The sequence below is a fragment of the Berghia stephanieae genome, chromosome 11 (assembly GCF_034508935.2).
Source record: "Berghia stephanieae isolate SIO BIC M18660-M18661 chromosome 11, UCSD_Bste_1.3, whole genome shotgun sequence".
Taxonomy (NCBI): Eukaryota; Metazoa; Mollusca; class Gastropoda; order Nudibranchia; family Aeolidiidae; genus Berghia; species Berghia stephanieae.
The window spans coordinates 21,090,991-21,113,808 of NC_088370.1; the positions used below are offsets into that span (position 1 = coordinate 21,090,991).

The 22,818-nt window shown below is 33.4% G+C and overlaps 2 protein-coding genes across 5 annotated transcripts in view; one reads left to right on the forward strand and one right to left on the reverse strand.

Moving 5' to 3' along the window:
• Positions 1-970: 970 nt before the first annotated feature.
• Positions 971-15,373, reverse strand: LOC144956485 (gamma-2-syntrophin-like). Its single transcript, XM_078887020.1, has 13 exons — positions 15,187-15,373; positions 13,067-13,213; positions 11,481-11,639; positions 10,828-10,954; positions 9,666-9,703; positions 8,269-8,384; positions 7,192-7,321; positions 6,537-6,575; positions 5,567-5,686; positions 4,463-4,534; positions 3,565-3,810; positions 2,757-2,867; positions 971-2,187 (listed from the first exon to the last, which is right to left on the reverse strand). Exons 1-13 carry the CDS (start codon positions 15,199-15,201, stop codon positions 2,086-2,088), a joined length of 1,422 nt encoding a protein of 473 aa, XP_078743146.1. The 5' UTR covers positions 15,202-15,373; the 3' UTR covers positions 971-2,085.
• A 1,195-nt stretch (positions 15,374-16,568) lies between these two features.
• Positions 16,569-22,818, forward strand: part of LOC144956985 (uncharacterized) — a 31,533-nt gene continuing 25,283 nt past the window's right edge. For 3 of the 4 annotated variants that reach the window (XM_078887878.1, XM_078887880.1, XM_078887881.1), the window contains exons 1-3: positions 16,581-16,725; positions 19,006-19,136; positions 20,761-20,909. In XM_078887878.1, the coding sequence (XP_078744004.1) occupies positions 16,680-16,725; positions 19,006-19,136; positions 20,761-20,909 (326 nt within the window). In that variant the 5' untranslated portion in view covers positions 16,581-16,679. Of the gene's footprint in view, positions 16,726-19,005; positions 19,137-20,760; positions 20,910-22,818 lie in introns of all 4 variants that reach the window. The other variant, XM_078887879.1, reaches the window with a different exon arrangement.

Sequence of the window (22,818 nt, forward strand, 5' to 3'; positions counted from 1 at the left end):
CAAAACAATAACTATGCATTTGACTGTTTCCCTCCCAGCTAGGACTCAGGCCAGGGCCAGGACAAAACCAAGTAATCCCTTTCCAAGACAAAGACAGAAAGCAAGTTGGAAAACAGATATAGGGGATAGAAGACACAGCAAGTACCTCCCTGCCCACTATGGGAGGTCAGGAACCACACCCAGAGAGATTATTTTTTGACAACTTGATAATTTCCAATTAGAGCAATGAGACTCTGACAGCTTAGGTTATCAGCTACGTATATATGAATGTGTAAGATATCACCTTTAAACTAAAATCAATTCCTATGCAAAAGTAAAAAAAAAAATTCAAAAAAATTGTAAAATTAAATTTAGCCAAAATTTCAATAACAATAAAATATGAGTTGAGCTTTTAAAAAAACGGCATATACAAATTTATTTACACGTGATCACTCAAATTTCGCTTTGCATAATATAACAGTTTACACGAGTCATGTCAACATGGCCTCATTATTTCTAAGGAAGCAAAACATTCATAATCTCTAATCAAAAGACAAGACAAGACATGATATTAACCATTTGGTGAGGAATAAAAAAATATACTGAAAAAAAAAAAGAATATCAAATGTCTAGTCGGTGAGAATGTATTAAATTTAAATACATTTTCTTTTTCTCATTCCTAACATTATTTCACATGTATTGAACGATAATATTAACAATAATAATAATAATAATATAATAATAATAATAATAATAATAATAATAATAATAATAATAATAATAATAAATAATAATAAATGGTGTTATCAATAATAATAATAAAAACCCTTAACTATTTGAACTCAAAACAATTCAACATTCACTCTTTTCATTATAATAAAAAAATAATAAAATTATTATATATATAAATAAATTAATCAATAAATAAAAAAATAATGCTTTGCAATAAATAATTGTCATTTTGATTACCAGAATTGTTGGATTTCCATTGTTTTTTTTTTTTTTTTTAATGAATGAAAGGATAAAACATTAGGATATATTTTAACAACAATAACGATTTGATTTTATTATGGCCTTTTTTTTTAGTGTAATATCTTGTCTGGCCCTTTGACCACTCCAGATAGGGTTGGATTATACATCAACCAGACATTGTAACCCAAGTCGCGTCGCTTTACGTCTCTCTTGATAAAAATAGTAAGCGTTGCAAGTTATAAATGTGTATGCAATGAGAGAGAGAGTGAGATGTGACCAACTGTCTCTAAGCCATATTAAATCCAGGTGGACTTGATACTTAGAACTGAATTTTTTAAAGCCTATCATAAACAATTTGAGTAAAGAATATAGGCATTCATTGAGTGGAAGTGAGTTTTGTGTCTTAAACTTCATTATTATACCCCTTTGATTTTGGGGGAAAACCTGATTTTGCTGTGATATCATAGCAAAAAAAAATTATGAGGCATCCCAATTATCATTTGTAAAAAATGTTGTAATTCAAGATTTTTTTTGTCTCCAGGTGTGTAAGAAATAAAATAAGTAAAGTCATTAGAGGGGTATAATAATAATAATAACAACAACAATACAGTTTTGCAACGACATTGGGAAAATGTTTGAAATTTGAAACGTACCAGCTATAAAATCATGACACTGCATTTTAGAGATAATTTTGCTGAATAATATCATGTATAGAATGTACTTGTTGCTTTTCTGTTTGCGTTAGAGAAATCTATTCTTTTTTTTTTTTTGTGTTGGGTGGAAGTGTAGTTTCCAGGTAAATCATGAAAACGGCTGGTAAGGAGAGAGATAATCAACATGTGACGCTCTGTCTACATTCTGTATTATGTTGTGGTAAACGTGATTCCAAAATTTAAATTGTTTAAAGTAAAAGAAAAAAAATCTATGTAAAATCGTTTAAAATCACACATTTGAAACTGAAGTAGTTTGTAAAAAAACTATGCTCATTCCTTTCTTGGACCATGTAATTGAAGTAAAATTTCATAGAACATAGAATTCAAATCAATTTTCAGTATCTAGCTCGCCTCGAAATAATACCGGCTTGAGATGGTGGATCACATCTGGACACTACGCCACAGATATAAAATGTTGTCATTATTGGCTGGCGAGAAATGTGGGGTCCACTGTGGACAGCTTGGCTGACAGGAAGGCGTGGATACAGAATATCAGAGTCTGGAGGTCTGAACAGTCAATGACCTGAGGATTTTAACATGGGATGTAAATGGAAAAATGACAAAATATTCTGAAACAAACTCGCACACGGCCTTTTTACAAAATTGATGATTCAAATAAAAGGAAATGGTTGTGTGTATGTATTTTTCTCATAGTCCATTTATAACTACAAAGTGGAAGCGAAGAAAACTGATGAACATATAACAAAGGTTGATAAATCTCAGTTTTAAAAAATCATCAATTAAAATTTTTAACATGTGATGGGTTGGTTAAACGATGGGGAAAGTTTTCGTTTTGGGGGTTTTTTGTTGACTTTTTTTTTCAAGGAGGGGAGGGGGGGGGGGGGGGGGGGGGGGGAATGTGATACTCTTGGATTGTAAAATATGAGAGACTATAACTTTTTGAAAGAAGTGATATTCTGTTGTGGATAGTAAAGATGATGATGATGATGATGTTGATGATGATAATGATGATGACGATGATGATAGTGATGATGATCTTAATCTAGAGATAAAATAATGTATTACATTTGCACTGATAAATATTTATCTTAGGCTCAGGAAAAAAAAAACCCAAAAAACATTCAAATTTACCTGCTTTTCTATTTGCTTGCTTTCATCGGCCATGAAATTAAGAATAAGTTTGGAAACCCCATCGTCAGATGACATTTTTAGCTGACCAAATCTGTACGTCCACAATAAACTCTGTAAAGGAAAGGATAAATATACCTTTTTAAGTTTAAAAATGTGGGCAGTTATTAGATACTCAGATATAGGACTGTGACAGACGGCCATTTTCGTAGCATTTCGATACATAAAGTCTTTTGATTAAAAAATACAAAAGCATTTAGTTTTTACCAGTTTCTCAGAGATCAATAGTGAAGAATAACTCAAATGCTGATCGTCTGCTGCTGTAAAAATAACTGAAATAGCTTCTCAAAAAGTTGAAAAAATTTGAACAAGTTTGATATTCTGTCCACACTTTTAAAATCACTTTGAGAATCTATTCCAACTATTCTTTCAGTGCTAGTGATTAATATTCAATGAGGGGGTCATGACAGCCTAGTTGGTAGAGCACTCAACTCACACACAAAGGGACTGAGATCAATTCTGACGAAGTCGAGATTTAAAAAAAAAATTTTGGACTCCCCTGTCCACCCAATAGAGATAGGGTAGGTGAGCCTGTTAGATCAGGCAGAAAGTTCTTTGCGACAAACTAGAATCCTGTTATAGAAACTAAGAAAGACTATGGATCCATGGGCCTAAGTGACTATTTTTTACTATCTAACTGAAAGAGAGTAAACAAAGCTGTATCATCTCTATAATTCTTCGAATAACTCTAATATTGAACGACTTATTGTATCAAAACATAACAAAATATCCTGTCAACGACACAACTCACCTTGTTGTGATGATCGTACAGAGAGAACCCCTGGTCCAAATCGAGCATCAGCCCTGACAGCTGGCCTTGCCAGGTACAGCCAAACGTTTTACTGACCAAACCTTTCACAGCCTGGTTACTGGCCAGGTGCCAGATCTTCTCCAGCTTTAACAACTCCTCGCGACTGTCCACGCTCAGGTAAATCTCACGTCTGCTTCCAGTCCTGATAATGCAGCAATGCTGACGTTTGTCCAAGAGCTCAGAGTCCTGGAAGGGGTAATCAAGGGGAGAGAAAAACACTGAATTTAAGAGTGTTTTGGAGTCACCTAAAGTACAGTATATATTGCACTCTACTATGCAGACCTGCCAACCCTTCATATTCCAGAAGTGGAATCAGAAGGTCAGAAAATAGGAATTTGAGACAAAAAATAGGAATTTCTTAACAATGGATAATTTCATGGCGTGTGTTCTTATTCGAGCGCCATGTTTCTGAGCACATACAGCAACACTGATTTCACATTGGTGTTGAAAATTGTAATCTTTGTTTTCCTTCGTATTTCTCTAGAAGACCAGAATTTTTTCAACATGATATAGGCTGCTCTTGCTTTACCTATCCTAGCTGTAACATCTCTCTCTGTCCCTTCCTTTTTATCTACTATGCTACTGAGATATGTAAAGGCCTATACTTCATCATATGTATTGTTACAATAAATTCATGTTCTATCTTTTTCTTCATTCAATTCAATTCAATTCAAATATTTATTTATTGTCAGCATTAAAAAAAAAAAACAACAACAAAAACTTTTTTTTAATGTTTTAACAAATCAAACATATCCATAATAATACTTTCATTCTGCTGTTTAATTTTTTTCTCTTTACATTAAGGCAATAATAAACTCTGCAGCAATGAAGTACCTACCTTCAATAACTTCAACATGCACTCGTAAACTTTAAATCTACTTTCACATTTGTTCCAATCACAAGCATGCATCTGAAACAGAGGAGACAAGTAAAGAAATGAAATGACGGAGAAAATGTATATACTTTAAAGCTGAAAGAAAAGAGAAAGAAATCCATTACAATTAATAGCTACAAAACAAGTGTGATAACAAGTTTAATTAGTGGGAATTGACCATTCCATGAGCTATAAACCCATTACATCAGTAAAAAAGGTAAAACTCTTGAGGTTTTTTTCTAAATCAGGATATTTATTATTGAGTCAGGATTATTTTTAACTCAGATTCTGCTCTTGTAATCACGTTAAGAGAATTCAAAATATTAATCTACACAATTATTCATGTACGAGTTTGATGTGTATGACATTAAGAATTGAAAGCTTAACAAAAACACATAATTGAAAGCCTAGGTAATATGATATAAAAGAAATATGCTACAAACAATATTCAGAAATACTCAGTATAGTAACATTACCTGTGTAAACAACCTTAAATTATCAAGTTAAAAATTGGATATTGATATCCTTCATAGATTTACTTATGACCCAAACAAAAAAATTCTGGGTATATAACAGAGTTGTAGCACTTTCTTCAGGTGAATATTTTGTTGTTAAATTGAATTCGTATCACTTTTCCATCAACACTCGTCTTACCATAATATGTTTTGTTTTATATCATTGTAAAGCGCTTAGAACCTGTGACAACGAGGTAAAGCGGTATATAAATGCCATTCATTATTTATTATTATCATTATTATTATTATTAATATTATTATTATTATTATTATTATTATTATTATTACTATTATCATTATTATATTATTACTATTATCATTATTATTATTATTATTATTAGTATTATTATTACTATTATCATTATTATATCATTACTATTATCATTATATTATTATTATTATTATTATTATTATTATTATTATTATATTATCATACTATTATCAATACTATTATCATTATTATTATTATTATTATTATTATTATTATTATTATTATTATTATTATTATTATTATTATTATTATTATTATTATTATTATCATAATAAGACTTACAGGAGGCGAATCAAAGATGTAGACATCAGCAGCCTTGATGGCGATAAACTGCTCCTTCCACCCTTGCCAATGGTGCTGGTCCAGACACATTTTCTGGTGTGCCCAACACATCAAATGAATCTGGGAAGTCGCAGAATGACAACAAAAAAAACAAAAAAGAAATTATTTGAGGGGTTAGGTGGCCAGGTTGATAATAATAATAAAGTATATTTCTAAAGCCCCCACTCCTGTCCAAGTGACAGCTTGAGGTACATAACACATTGCACTTATACTAAAAGAGGATCTATGCGTTTGAAGCCTACTGTTGGTACTTGTTTATATTTTTGGTTTTTTTCCTCAAGCACAAATCTAAGCCCATAATGCTCTCTTTGCAATGCTGCACAGCAACTGATGCCTGGTTATCTTGGTGGGTCATGTTGCGAGTCCAAGGTCATATGTCTCCTCCTTAGCGACAAACTCAATTCACTTCACAATGTCTCTCCGGCTCCCAGAAGAACCTAAATTCCATTTGATACAGTAAATATTGACGGTTTTGGCACCTTTTCTTTTGTTACTCACATTGTCACAATATCGAGGACTGCCTTGATCTGAATATTCACTCACACCACAGTCAAGTGAGACAGACACCCAATCTGCCTCACCCCACCATCTTAATGTGCGGCTATGTTTTTATTCAACTAAGACACTCGCTTTCGGATCGGAAGGTCCTGGATTCAAGCACGCTCAGCGCAAAGTTGAGTCCTTGGAGAAGGCTTTTTACTCACATTCTCTCACCATACTCAGGTGTAAAATGAGTACTGACCATGAACAGCTTTGTCTCTGTCGGAAATAATTAAAATATTACCCAACAGGCATCATGTCTCGTCCCTCATTATAAGTGTTGTGTGGGTCAGGGACCCTTTGTAAAGCGCTTTGAGCACATTTAGAGGATATTGCGCTATATAAAAGCTCAAGTTTTCAAATGACTCACCTGATCATCTTTGGTCATAAGTTGATTGGTCATCTGGATCTGTTGTAAACGGGAATGAAAAAAAAAAGAAATAATTAAAGCATCTTAATATTTGTACTTCATTATCACAGACAGAACTAAATGAAAAGATAGAAAAAAAAGTACCAACTGCTGCTGCACTGCCGACGAGTACCTATTTGTAGGTCTGATAATCGGCAAATATGGATTTGATTTAATATTGTAATGGACAAAATTTTGCGTCAGTTTGAGAGTATTTCCATTGCATCAATAAAACCATAACAATTTGGGTGCTTCAGGGCAGCTATGTGGTCTAGTGGTATGACACTCGCCTTCAGATCGGAAGGTCCTGGGGTCGAGTCCCACTCCCACTCTGAGCGGTGCATAGTTGAATCCTTGAGGAAATGATAAACCTTTGAATTTGTTCAAATTTGACCAAAAAAAAAAAAAAAAAATTTTTTTTTTTAAAGCCAAGAAAAATCACCTGTATGATTCGATTATATCTGTATAAGGGACAAGTTTATTATGTCTCGTTCTACTTGTTACGTGTTGCTGTTGGAAAGGGACCCTTTGTAAAGCGCTTTGAGCACGTTTAGTGGATATTGCGCTATATAAAAGCTCAATCATACCTTACAGAAGAAGGGCCAGGCAGACTTACCATCTGTGAGAGGAGACCTTGCATCTTGGCAGCTATTGTGTGATACCACTGACTCGTGATCTGGGAGTTCTCAAATGTGATGGGACCCGACTTAGAACCTTCCACTCCGACCACGTCGAATGAGTTATTTCTGAAGATGTCAAGACATAGAAACAATAAATCAAAGAATTACAGCTAGAAGACGATGCATGAATAAAAAAATATCAACAATTATGATGCCCTTTTTGATGGGTCCACAATGCTAAAAATTCTCCATAATGATTCATTTATTCCATAACAGGCCACATGGAACCAAATTCCATTTCATACAGTACAATTTGCTTGTCAGGCATTCTTTGTAATGGCACTTTTACCATATGTGTCAGTGCATGACATAATCAGTCGGAAGATGAAAATTTTGGATTTGCATTTTCTGAAAGAATATGCTCACCAGAGCATTTCAATCTTTAATTGAAATAAATCAGTTGATTTTTCATGGTTATGGTCAGATGTATGGGGAAGATATCCAGCAACTTTCTCAAATTTCATGGAGTCCCAATATAAACGTACTTGAATGACCAAAAATGGAGTCCCAATATAAACGTATCTTTTTTTTTTTTTTCTTGAGCGAGAAATTCTTAACCCTTGTTGCAAAATTTACAGAATTGCACTGAGGTTCTAGGTTTTTTCGACCTTTTCTTACAATATACATGTCCATAAAGTCTTTCCCTTGATTTCAAAGACCTATTATTCTAAAACCGTTATAGATATTTGCATCTGGTTTTCGTCATCTTCAAAGGAAAAGTCATACATTTATGTTCAATAGTCATTGACCCACATTAAATCACCAAATAAAACAAAAGGAACGTGAACTTAAAAGACATCATTTATGTCTCCTTCTATTTCGGAACGGCAAAAAAAGGGCGACAGAAATCTTTTTTTTTGTCTTATGTGAGTGCATGAAACAAAATGCCAGAGGTAGCTCAAAAACCTTTCATAGCCTAGGTTGGCAAAAAAAAAAACAATATATTTTTAAACCCTACTGATGAGAGTAGAGGAAAATATTTAACATCCCATCAAAATTTCTGTCATACAAACCTGAGCTTATCAGTTCCATTGATGTAACTTGATATACGTGCATACAACAAAGGTATAGTGAGAGCAGTCATCCATTCCTTCTCTAGCCTTGGTAGACTTGACAAGGGTGTCGATTCCTGATAATAATAATAATATTTATCAGCAATAACAAACACATTGATAAAAATTATAAATTTTACATAACCATATGACCCTATGCCCAAAAACTGGTATTATGCCAAGGTGAACTGAATGCTGAAATTCAAAATATGCTCGAAAAAAATAAAACTGGCTTAAATTAATGCTCAGAGATGATAATAGCAAAAATAAGGAGGAAAGTTTATCAGTCCATCTGTCTAACTCAAACCAAATAAAAAATACCATAAAATAACATGGTTACGTAATATTTTGTAATATACTACTGCTTCCAGTGTACATTTATTCTTATCTCCAGAGACGTTGTGCATTGCACCTCCCCACATTCAAAGACCCACTGCTTCCAAAGCCCAGATATATAAACGGGAAATGGACTCAAGGCAACCCCTCCATGACCAAAACCCAATGACAAGTAGACTGAAGTCGAGAAAGAGCTTCATGAAGGAAGAAAGCATCAACCCTAACCATGCAGCTGTATACAGACTTTCCATATGGCAGGAGTAGGACAATCATGCAAATGAAGCCGTTGAAGATCCGAGCAAACTGCCCTAAGGAACTGAGCTCCCCAGGAATGAATGGGTAACACTAAACAGAGCACGGGCAAAACTTGGGAGAACAGCTGGAAGCATGAAAAAGTGGGAGCTGGTTGAGACTAGCTTGTGTACATGTGGATGCCCAAAGCAGACGATGGAGCACATACTTTTAGAGTCTGCTCCCCAGATGCTGTGGAGTGGGTTCGGTGTTGGAGCGACAAGCTATCCTCATGATGACCAGAGATGTAACTTACTTTGTAAATATTTAAAGAATTGAGCTTTCCTTTCAACGGTTTAAAGTCTTACAATAGTACTTATACCAACTGCATCAATGGATGATTAAATTTTGACCAAAAAGCCAGCAGGCTATATCTTTTGTTACTGCAACCTTGCATTTATGCAGCTTAAACATAATAATCACAAGTCTTTAATAAATTGGTAAACACAGTCTATCTAACAAAGGTAAAAAGAATAAACTATGTTGATCATCCTTGCTCATTGTAATATAGTATCTGTCTATAACCAGATGACTTCAACAAACACAACATGGAGTTAGAAGGGCGTTTAAAAGAGAAACACGGCACTCGCTATAGTGCTAAGGCATTTTTGTCAGCGCCTTTCTCTTCAATTTCGTAGAAAGAAGGGACATCGTTTTGGTGGATTATGTTAGAAGACCGATTTTTGATCACTGTCCAGAAAATTGTTGGGAGATGGGAATCTAATACTCACAATTCTGGAAGCTCCTGGGCCATCTTTAGCTTCATTTCCTTCAGAAGAAAAGAACAGAGAAATGCACTTGATAAAATTTGATCAACAAGTATAAGTTTAAATTTCTCCCACACTTAAGCTTGTAACAGGTCAAGCTATTATTATTATCATTCTCATTAACATTAATATTATCATCATTATCAATATCAATCATTATCAGTGCTTGTCTTTAACTAAAGAATACATAAAAGCAACTAAATTAGCTTCATTGTCACAAACATAAACGTTTCATCACTTTTGTATATAACAGAACAGAACAGTGATTAACAGTAAAATATACCTATATCTCTATTATCAAAGTTCGTCTAGTTCAAACTGAATTGACAAGACAGGGCGGGCCAAAAAGAATGATAACACTAACAATGAAAATCCAGTAAAATAATTATAATAATAATAATAATAATATTAATAATGACAATAAAAATTATAACAACAACAAAATGGAAAGAACATCATTGTCCTACATGAATCAGGGATGCCCTTTATTAAAATGAAAAAAAAAAAAGCCTGAAAATGTCTCTTGTAAACAGCATATATATATATATGAAAATATTTCGTACAAAGCTTCTCTCCATTAAATGATATCACCCTTAAATCAAAGAAAAGAATACAATACTAAATATCTTCTCCTTAACTGTCGCCTTTAAATAACCGATTCTTTCATCTTAGCTTTTATATAGATCAATATCCAATATATATAGCTCAATATCCACGAAATGTGCTCAAAGCGCTTTACAAGGGGTCCCTGGCCAACAGCAACATTTAGGACAGGACATGAAACCTGTTAGGCGATATTACATTATTTTTACGGACAGGGACAATGCTGTTAACGGCCAGCTACTTATTTTACACCCGAGTACAGTGAGAGAATGTGAATAAAGAGCCTTCTCCAAAGACTCAACTATGCGCCGAGCGAGGCTCGAATCCAGGACCTTCCTATCTGAAAGCGAGTGCCATACCACTAGACCACATAGCCGAACAATAATGACCAGGATCAGCCGGAAAATGAAAAAAAAAAAGCCTGTCTTTTGGCTTTAGCCGAGATAAATGCATCACTGATGAATGCAATAAATGGTATGGCAACAATTATTTTAGAGAAAAAAAATCCATTTTAGAAAAATACCTTTATTTAAAAAATATGAAGCTGGTCGAAAATGTCTGATGGACAGGTTAACACTATCACCTTCTACCTCTTTGAGAAGGGAGACAACTTCATCATGTGTGCTACTCTCAACATTGACACCATTCACCTGGATGGAAGAAGAGAGAATTAATTACAGTAAAAACTATTTTAACCAAAATTCAAGGGACTACATTATTCATTTCAATTTCATCATATTTTTAGTTATTTAAGCAAAGTTACTAATGATGAGATAAAATATATGCACATTGCTAATTCACATATGAACTGTTGTAGTCTTTCATATTGATATCAAATGTCAAATCCTTAGAGAATGTGAGTAAAGCGCTTTTTCCAAGGACTCAACTATGTGAGGCTCGAACCCAGGACCTTCCAATCCGAAAGCGAGTGTCATACCACTAAACCATATAGTCGCAGTTTTAGCATTAGATTAGTAATTATCAGGTTGCTCCTCTCTGTACTTTCTCTATAACAATTAATTAATATTTGTACAGAGGATTCCAAAAAAAAAAAAAAAATGATTGTTCTTATCAAGTTTATGAGTTTAAATTTTTAGAGCTGTAAAAATTTACACAGCACACGTCTCTGGAAATTATTCTGGAAATATTATATAAATAAAAAAAATAATGTCACACCCTGAGAATGGCATCTCCAACCAAAAGTTGCCCACTCTTTTCTGCTGCTTGGTTTTTCATCATGCGTGAAATCAGCACGGGAAGACGGTGCTCTGCTCCTCCTTTCACAAATAAACCAAAGCCTGCTCCTGGATCTCTCTTGATTTCTACCTCTCTTACCTTCGTTAAAAAAAAAAAAGAAAGCAAACAATAAAAAACATTTCATGAAAGAAAGTGTTTGATTCCTACATCTCTTACCTTTGTTAAAAAAGAAAGCAAAAAAAAAAAAAACATTTTATGAAAGAAAGTGTTTGAACAGTAGTCAGAGAAAATTACTTTTTATATCTCCTACAAAGACAATTACCTCAAGAAGGAATATATTCATAAACTTTTATCATGATTTCCTAGACTTTGCAGACAATCAAAACGAATTGCTACAATTTCTATGGAAAATAAAATGTAATTCACTTCTAATCATAAAGTTATGAAAAGATCAAATTTATTGACAAGAGAACATATTTTGTTAAAATAACAATTCATGTCATATCGGTATAATAAAATTAAAATAATAAAATAAAATTCCCATTATTCATCCCCAAGGGGAACTTTGTCTTTAGGGTCTATTTCAAAGGAAGACTGGAACAACCCAGGCGTCAGTCGAAGAGCAACGCCGCAAAGTGAGCTAGGGTGAGGTGACTTGCTCAAGGCCACACAACACAGCGGCGCGTGATTGAACTCAGTACCTTTCGGGTAAGAAGCAAAGACCGTACCACTGAGCTAACGAAAAAGGAAAGAAAACTACTGGGTGAACTATCAGTGTTCCGTTATTTTATGTTCTTCATGTCAACATTAGTCAATAGTCATACTAAATAATAAACTTTCTCTTTTTTTAAATCAGAGGCAACTTAAATTCTATTCCTATCTGTTTTGTAGTGTCCCATCAATAAGTCATCTTACAGCACACTTATGAAACAAGTTTGTGTAAAACAGTAAACACATGAACAAACGTACACATTAATGAAACTGTTATGTAAGATGCCTCAGAAATCTATGCCCATGCCCACATATTTTTGAGTATATTTCATTTTATCCCAGTTTATACAATATAATTTATGCTGATTTTGCTAATTGGAGATTCTATGTTTGGTGCTATGGACGTGTACTCAAGAGCCACTCAAACTCTAGGAATTGCTTCCTTTTGTTTCCAACCAATTGAAATTAGTCAGCAATTATTTAGTTGTAATTAGTTTATTAATACACTTTATTTAGTAATTTTAACTTGACCTTTATAAAGCGCAATATCCAATAAACATTCTCAAAGCGCTTTACAAAGGGTCCCTAATCAACAGCAGCACGCAACTTTTTGGATTTATTATTTATATAAGGATTTGTGTGTACAACTACAAGAATGTACTTGATAATTTTGCATTCTTTAATATGCGAATACAGTTGAGTCCAAATGGTACATCAATACATATGTTGATTAAAGCTGAATGATTAGTTTGTAACGGGAGAAGCACTTAAATCTGTAAAAAAAAATGAACTACCAGTACTATTTTTTCCAAATAAGATTCAAACACTTATCAAAAGGATGAAAAATAGCATACCATATTTAAAAAGACTTCATCCTCTTCGTCTAGTTGTACATTGACCCATTCTTGTTTCTGAACCAACAAGGCATCTGGATACAGTAACAAGCGGACAGCTATTTGCTTGCTCTCACTGTCAGTAATGGAAGCCTCAACATGCTCAGGCTGGAAGGAAAACAAGAACGCCATGTATTACACACACATCACATACAATCCAAGTGGTCTTTTCCTTGGCCATAAGGCCAATGTTGGGACATAGCATATGGTTTCTGAAGGCTTATAAATTGGATGGCAATAATTACATTCTAGTTCAATAGAACGCTAGTCTATCCAGCTACCTCTTTACTGCAATTGGGTGGACACGGAGATCAGAAAAATAAATTTAAGTCAACAAAGAATCTACACTTTTCCCTTCCTTTAAGGTCAGGTAGAACTGCAATCAAACATGACATAAAGAGTACTTAACATTCTTAATATTAAATTTCATTTTATGAGAAGATGACAACTGATTCAAACAATTTTACACAAGGAAATGTCGGTACTTTGGTAAAAAAAAATTCAAATTGGTTTGATATCCATGAAACCTATAGCATTATGGTAACAAATTTCTGAAGAAATCAGAATCAGAAGAAAAGTTATGTGCGTTTAAAGGCTGAAAATGTACTACTATGATAGGACCTATTTACTACTTTTATTATTAATATTATCGGACGGATTCTGTAACCTGAAACTGTTGCATTTTCAGCAGTGACCACCTTTTGGATCTAAAAACTGGCCTAGTAATTTGGTCACAGCCACTAGGCCATTTATCATCTCTCACTGCTGGAATGCCAAAAAAAGGGCAAATAGTTTCCAAATAATATAGATAGTTCAAAGAATAAATATTTCAGCAGACCACCATCGTTCTTCTAATTCTATCTCCACAGAAATTTCTGTCAGTAAGTTAGTGAATCAAACAAAGGCATGTCTTTGATAAATCATTTCACTTCTTTCAAGTTAAATCTTATTTCTAATCTTGAAATTCAAGATTAGAAATAAGATTTATAAGTTTTAATATCATTATCTTGCGTCTTGATTATTTCTTAAGTTCTGCCTTATTCTGAACTGAAACAAACTCTGTGAATTTTTGAAGAAAAGATGTTTCCGAATATTAAATATAAATATAAATATAATTAATCTAATCTAAAGGAAAGGCAAAGGAGATGTATGAGTACGGCAGAGAAAAAAATGATTGGTGTGACTAGGTACTTTGGTAAACGTCCATTTGGCCCTCCAGCAGGGAGCTGATAAATGGCCTAGTGGCTGTGACCCGATTTTTTGGACTTTTGAGTGATGGGTCTCAGAAAAAGTTCCATAGATTTTTTGTTTATGGATGGATTTTAATGATATATGTCTTAATTTCTTCAGGAGAAATTACTCTATCTTTTGGTGTAGTTTATTTTAAAATCAATGACAATTTAGTATAACTTTTGATTATGAATAAAATAGAGTATAATTTAGCCTTGGATAATTAAAAGATTAGAACTTGGTAAATCAAAATTTCATGCTGGCACGTTTATTTAACATCTTAACTTTTTTATAAAATTAAATTCAGGGCAAAGTTGTATACCGCATCCATGAAATTCGTTCCAGTAAAATCCTTACTCAAATCTTAGCGGCCATTTTAGACCAGTTTTGAAATCCAAATGGTGGTTACTACCGGAAATGCAACAATTTTCAGGTCACAAAGTCCGTCAGTAAATAACAAAGGCAAATAGAAGACCATTTTTCAGCCTTTAAACTAACCTAACTTTTTTTCTGCTTATCTGATTTTCACAATTTTGGTATCATTAGAATCGTGTTGAAAAGCATTTTAAAATGATATAGGTTTCATTGAGCTCAATCCAATTTTATTTTTTTACCAAAGTACTTAGAGTGACTCACATGGACATGAATATGAGTCTGTAACATAATTCTCTCATATTCATTATATTAGTTAATCTGCCAATACTAAATAATATGCTAACTATCTAACTAAGACAGTAAGACTAAGACAAGACTAAGACTCATCTAACTCTTAAGTCTAAGTAAGGAAAGTGAAGATGAGTGAAACGCAGTCTTCATATGAATTGAGCAATTGAGGAAACCATAAAACATACCTCTTCAGTTGACATGGTTCTGAGTCAATCAGGAACCCCACATAAATATTTTTATCTTATAACAAGACACATGCAATAAATAGAACATAAACTTGACAATTTTTTTGCCATCTAGTCCATTTGTTTAGTGATATGAATCACCATCTCAGTGATCTCATTCCAAACCGGAAGTGAAGGTTACGATATTGAAAGTAGATTAGACAGCCAAACAAGAATAGGAATCCATCCTAAATAAATAAATAAATAAATAAATAAATAAATAAATAAATAAATAAATAAATATGACCTGCCTTTTAATGGGTCAATTTTTAAAATGAAATTCTAGTAACCTCACTCCCCCTCCCCCCACAATATTATTTTGTATGAAATGGCTTTGGATCTTTAGTTATGAGAGAGAGAGAGAGAGAGAGAGAGAGAGAGAGAGAGAGAGAGAGAGAGAGAGAGCACTAAGTCAAGTGTATTGTTAAAGTAAAAATTAATTGTCACATAAGCGCTACCCCCCCCCCCCCCCCCCCCGTGTTCTATCTGATCGCAAAAATTAATATTAAAAAATAGCATCCGTTTCTATAATATAGCGCTATATATAGCATCGATATAATTGTTTACATGATATATTAGCCTATGTTATTTTTTGACATGTTGATTTGATAGCGATCATGCATTTCACAGTTTAATTAAATTGCCAGCATATGATTAATGAATTGTCATTTAGATCCAATATCCTCGCGATGGTTTAAAATTTCCCCCAATGTCTATTATACGAACAAAAAAAAAAAAGATTTTAAAAAAAAAGAAAATAAACAAACACAACGAAATAAACTAAAACAAAAGAGTAATAACAAAAACAAACAAACTCAGAAACAATCAAACGGGCTTGCTAAACATTAATTAGAAATAATAAATAACAATAAGCGGGTGGAATATCCTTTGTGTAAAAAAATACATTTCACATATTAAAGATATTCAATGTCCAGTTTCTTAAGACACAATTATTTGTTTGTTTGTATGTTTGTTGCCTATTTTAACATTGTTGTAATGGACAATATGTATTATTTTTTTTAGATTATCATTACAACAATGAGGCCATAAGGAATGGGGTTATCAGACCTGTAAGTAAGTGCCCGTTTATACAGCCGTTCGAGGGTATATTTAAATAACAACTTCAATAATGTGATAAGTAGATAATTTTGTTTTAAGCACTGATTATAAGATTGTTCGTACGAAGACCGACTAATTCTGTTCCTCGTTGGTTGCTAAGATTAAGTGTTTTAAAGTGGACTGATTATGGTACAGTGCAAATGATGTACAATAATCTAAACAATTCAATTATTCAAAAATAATAAAGCGAAATGAAAATACTCAGTGAGTCAAGAGAACGTGACATTTCCGATGTAAACAGAACATAATTTGATGACGTAGCACCCATTCTTGATGTCACAGCTGCTGTGGAAGTTTATTATCTGGTGAAATAATCTGCTGTACATTGCATCAAAATGGCAAATTCATCAATTGACGATGGTCTTTATAACGTTGAGAAAGGTTGTGCATTGCCTTAAAATTACTTAATCAATCATGAGTTTATACATCAATGTGTTCAATACTTATGTTCGTGTGACTCAGAATCCGGCTCTTCTCGACTTGTCTCCAGTCTCCAGTTACACACTTACGTACGCTTACATCACATCACACACATTTCATTCAGTTTACAGACCCCTCATCAGATCACTATCTACAGTCACAACACGGTACCCCGTACATGATTTGTTATATTCTGTTTGCCAGTCCTTTCACCATTACCCTCCTTGACCAGTGCCACTTAGTCGCTTGGTCAAAATCTAAGTTTGAGTTAGAGCTTCCAAAAAAAAAAAAAAAAAGATTGTCCGAGTCGGACGTCCGTAAGAATAAGAAGAGTAAGAGTCGAGTAAGGTCTATAGTTGTAGTTAGTGTAGGCGGGAATCAATTCTGAACTGAAGAAAAGTATTGTGATCGTGATTCATACCTATTCATAAGGACTTGATCCTAGGGTTAAGTCAAGTTGGCATCATGTGGAAAGCCTACTTTACTTTTATTTTAATCATTTCTTTAAATTTTCAAAGTAAGAAAGGTACTCAGACAAAACCAATCTCTCAACAACAATAGAAAAGTTAAAGAGACATAGAAATGATCTGGTGTCAATGACAATGCAGTACAGCGCAGTCTAATGCAGTATGCAGGGTTTGCAGTTTTTCTGCTTATCCGCGGAATTCCGTGATAACCAAAATTTTCAGTGGTTCACAGTTTATACATGTGTTCCACAGTTGTTCACAGCTGATCTTTTAGCATAATCATGGACAGGGGTCAGTTTTCTGGTTTCAATTTAGATGATAAAAATGTTTCAGGGGATTCAAGCGCTACATTTATTTCTATAATTATTTCAGTTGGTTATAAATGTACTACTTCAACCACTTTTTATCACAAATCATAAGATCTTGTACTAGTCCTTTAGATTTCGAGCCATTTCATTACGCTCATGGAGCCAGAATTCACTCCGGTTTCTATAGAGTGAAATGGACAACAGCAATTGCTTGCTATCCTTTGACAAATCACAAGACTTTGCTTTAATTCTGGTTGGCTTTGTTTGTGATGAAAATGTTTTATTTTTCTCCAAATCCTACAGTAAAAATCGATTACCTGAAGTCTCATAGGATCATCTCTGAATATTTCCCACAATCTAGACATTAAATTGTTTTAAAATTTTAATAAAGTAAAATCATAAGACTTCTTTAATAATGAATGGATTTATTTATGAGTAAAATGTCTTCTTTCAAAATATTGCAGCAAAAATAATTTGAAGCAGACATGAGCTGATAGAAGTGGTTAGCCTGATCTTGATGTACAGGATAGGAAATTCGCAAATCATTTTTTTTTTTTCTGACTTTACAATTTACAACAACAACCTTTTTAAAACTTAGTGTTTTTATGGACCTCTATTGACGGTGGATCTTAACGGATCATATTTATGCACCGCCGTTGTGCATTCGCAATCCACGCTACTCATTATCATGCTGTGTTTCTGTACTTGGACATGGCAAAAGTTATATCGTGAGATCTGTACATCTTTGTTAATAAAGAAATTATATATATAATAAAGGTCAACAACATGTTTAAAACCACAAAATAGAAGTTGCGTTGAAGGTAAATTAATAAATGCTGTGGAAAGACATGATTGGATATCATGAATAGTCAGGCTCCTGTAGAATAGTGGTTAAGCTATCAGAGTCTAACCTTGAAGGTACTCGGTTCAATTACCATTGTGGACATTTTAAAGAAAATTTATTTTATTGGGAAAAAACATTTTACTGTTATAGTTATTGGATATATTTTTAATATTTGGAATAAATTTTGATATTATTATTATTATTATTATTATTATTATTATTATTATTATTATTATTATGACAGCAAACCATGTCTCACTTGGATAGTTTCATTTTAATTTGAAATTAAATGTATCTATGTCAATTTTAATGACCCAGCTTTATAAAATTAAAATGGTAGCAGCATGAAAATGGCTAATTTTTAAGACGTAACCTAATCAAGTTCTTTTTTTTTTTTTAACAAAACAAACAGAAACAAGATTATGATGACAACAAAAGTTAGGATTTTAAAAAAGAAAGAAAAGGGACAATTGTTTATTGTGCTAGACAATTTCTTGAACTCGAAGAGAGATGCAATTGGAGCATGGAAAATGAAAATCTTTATGATAAAAACACTCTTTTTAATTTTAATCCATTTTTTCATCCTTTAAAGAACAAATTTTGTCTTTTGTGTCTGTAACAGAAGAAAATGCATCCACTCCCACATCAGAGGCATCTGAAATTGGGAGTCCCGATATGCCATCTTCCCCTATGGATGAAAGTCCTGAGGAAAGGGCCAGGCGGTTGGAAGATTTGAAGGAAGAGTTGGAAAAGGTAAAAAAAAAATTAACAAGATGTAATAGCGTGAGCATTTACATAACTCATTTTCACAAAATACACCATGACTAATACTAATAGTGCTTCACAGTGATTTATTTACTCCCCATACATGCTATATGGAGACCCATTTTCATTATATTGAATACAAGTTACCTGTTAAGTGTCCTCTTTGTACTATCACTCTTATGTCACTGGTACTCAATCACACCTGATTCGAGTGATGACATGTATACAAAATGCCTTACACATTGGTCCTATTTTTCCGGTCGTCGTCACCCAATCAGTCAATCGGTCAATGACTTTGCTCAACATTGCTTGGATTCATTATACAATGAGGCACCATACAAAACAGCCACAGGAGTGATAATATGAAGGGACATGATCAATCTTTTTAGAGTATTGTTATTTAGTGGTAGTAGTACATAATGCCAATTGACTGAAAAGTAATATGGTACTGATAAGCAGTAAAGATTTAATATTTCTTTTAATTCTGCACAAAGTTCCCTTAATCGGAAAATTGCAAATTAAGTTGTAGTGTTGGATCCATTGCACTTACATGAAAGAAAATTTGTCATAACGTTTTAGCATTTACATGTTAAATGTTGCTGTTGGCTCAGGACCCCTTGTAAAGCGCTTTGAAATGATGAAACACTAAATCAGTGCTTGGCCTTTTCTATATCACCAGTTGTAGCCAGAGAGTGGGTTAGTGAAATGAGTAGGCACTGATATGACTTAATTGTCTTGCAAATATTCCTGAAAACAAACAAGACAGTTGTGGGTTCCACTGCAATTTCTTATTTTGTTTTTAATAGAAACTCTTTCATATTTTTTATTTACTGTAATATAATATTTACTTATAAAAAGCACCACCAAATTCGCAATTCACAAGTTTCGTCATTTTATATTGCATTTTTAAAAAGACTTGAGCATATATATATATAGCACAACATTCAACGTGCTAAAGGGGTCCCTAGTCAACAGCAATTTAACATGTAGGACGAGACAAGATGCCTGTTAGACAACATTGCAATTTTTTTTCGGATTTAGACAACGCTGTTAACAGCCTGATACTCATTTTACACCTGAGAGAATGTGAAGGAGAGTGTCATAACACCAGACCATGTATAGTTGCTCAACAATCCAGAAGGTGGAGAGAGAATAATTTAACGATGTCATAAAAACGATGACATGACCAATAACAACAAATATCATAAACAAGTCTTGTCTCACATTGATATATCTTATTCATTCTTTTTTTTTTTTTATGAGCTTTTATTTAGCGCAATATCCACTATACGTGCTCAAAGCACTTTACAAGGGGTCCCTGGCCAACAGCAACACTTAACGTATAGGACGAGACATGACACCTGTTAGGCGATATTACAATTTTTCAGACAGAGACAATGCTGTTAACAGTCAGGTACTCATTTTACACTTGAGTACGGTGAGAGAATGTAAGTAAAGAGTCTTTTCCAAGGACTCAACTATGCGCCAAGCAAGGCTCGAACCCAGGGCCTTCCGATCCGAAAGCGAGTGTCATACCACAAGACCACATAGCCGCACAGGGATTCCATATGTTCATTATTAATTATTTATTAACACATCCAATTTCATTCAGGTTGAAGGAGAAATAGTGATGTTGCGACAGGTCCTTGGTAGCAAAGTACGCCATGCCACAGAGTTGAAGCGTAAAATTGGTATCACACCGTTCCAGGAATTCAAACAGGATTTGTCCACCGGTATCCAACAAATTAAGAGCTCAGATTCGTAAGTACTGATAGTTTTTTGTTTTTACCGCTTTCTTACGCTAGTAGTTACTGCTATTATAACTCGTATGATACTTAATGCTGCTCTTAGTGATACTACCTCCACTTTAGCTGTAACTCCCCTACTACTGCTTCTACTCTGCCTCACTTTGACAAACCAATTTTTAAAACTTATTTTGGCCAAGGAATCTCTTGAGTACTTCAAATATATATTGACCCATTAAAATATCCCTCAGTTTGTCAAAATGTCTTAAACTTGACACTTCTTTGAAGTCTTAGATTTGAGACATTTTTGATTTGACAAGTTGAAAATCATTTTAACTCTCTCAAGTTCATAGGATTGGAAATCGAACAAGCTTGATTATGGTGAACTCGATAGAGTTAATCATCAGCATTTGAAAGAAATATTTTTGGCTAAAATGTGACCCGTTGTGTCAATCCAGTTCTATGTCAGAATGGACCAGATGGACAACTAAATTACTCGAATTAAAAATGTGAGTTTTTAAAAGTTTGTTTAAGAAACAAGACCAACTCTCTTAACTTAAATGTCTGATTTTATTTTCACACTAACTTTATAGATTAAGCTTAAAATTCAATTTTAAGCATTCAGTTCAGCCCAACATGTTAGGTGAATGGTCTCATAATTTAAAAAAGTGCGTTTTGTCAGAGCACGGTAGTGCTGCTGCTTGCTGCCATTTGTCACAACTGCAGCTGCTGTCACCACCTCCTCTTTATCTGACAACCCTGTCACTATTTTGCTAAAACAGTCGTTAATGATAGAGCTTCTCAATACTTCATCCATTGCCGTCGATTTTTTTATTATACCTTTAGGTTTGAATACATTTATGAAGTATTTTCATTGCTATAACAATATTTGGTAAATTGAATATACTCTCTATTTTTTTTTTCCTTTTCTTTTTTTCGTGATGTGACTAAGATGTTTGGAAACATGTTTTTATTTGTTATTTTCTTCATTATTCTTTTCTTCTTTCCAAACCCCCTTTTCTTAATGAAAATCAAGAGATACCACAAATTTTGGAATATCCTAGTTTGTTTTTGTTTTTTTTATGTTTTCTTGTTTTTTAATTTTCCTTCTGTTCAATTGATGTCATTCATCATATCTCATATCTGATGTTTGATTGCCAATCATAAGTAAACCATATACCCGATTTTTATTTATTTTTCCTTTTTGGTTTTATTTGCTTTCTCATTTTCTTTATCTTTTGTTGATAAGCACAGTTTATGTTTTATTTTAAATATAGATATAAGGAGATTGCAGTCCTGATTTCGATTCATTTCGATTTTCCATTTTTATTTTGTTGCTTTCATTTTCCTTCTCCTCAGTTGAATCATTTCGATATATGTGATTTGTAGCTACAACCATAGATGTGATATCAATTGAAGATCATATTTTGTTCATTTGTATCATATTTATTTTATTTTCCTTAATTAACCCCCCCCCCCCCCCCCCCCCCTTATTCGTTTTTTTTTTTTTCAAAAAAAAGATTTGTAGTAACTCTTTGTTCGTGTCAAACTCTTTATTTTATTGTATGTGGTTATGTGTGAGTATTTTTGTATGTGTGTGTGTGTGAGAGAGAGAGAGAGTATGAGAGTATATGCAGGCAAGTTTGCGTGTTTTTGTGATGTTGATTTTTGAAAATTTGCCTTATACTGTAACCTACTGGAATGAAGTTTAAATGTGGCTCAACTTCATTTATATAAGTGGTAAACTAGTTCTTTAGACCTGTAAGACCCAAAAAGCCGGAGTTTATCTTGGTTTCTGTATCATTTAAATGGATAATACTATTAATACTTATTGATCACTACCCTTTAGATAGGATGCTTATGTGTGGCAAAGCACTTTCTATTAAACAGTCCCAGCTTCCCAATTAGTATTGGTGCGTCCTTAG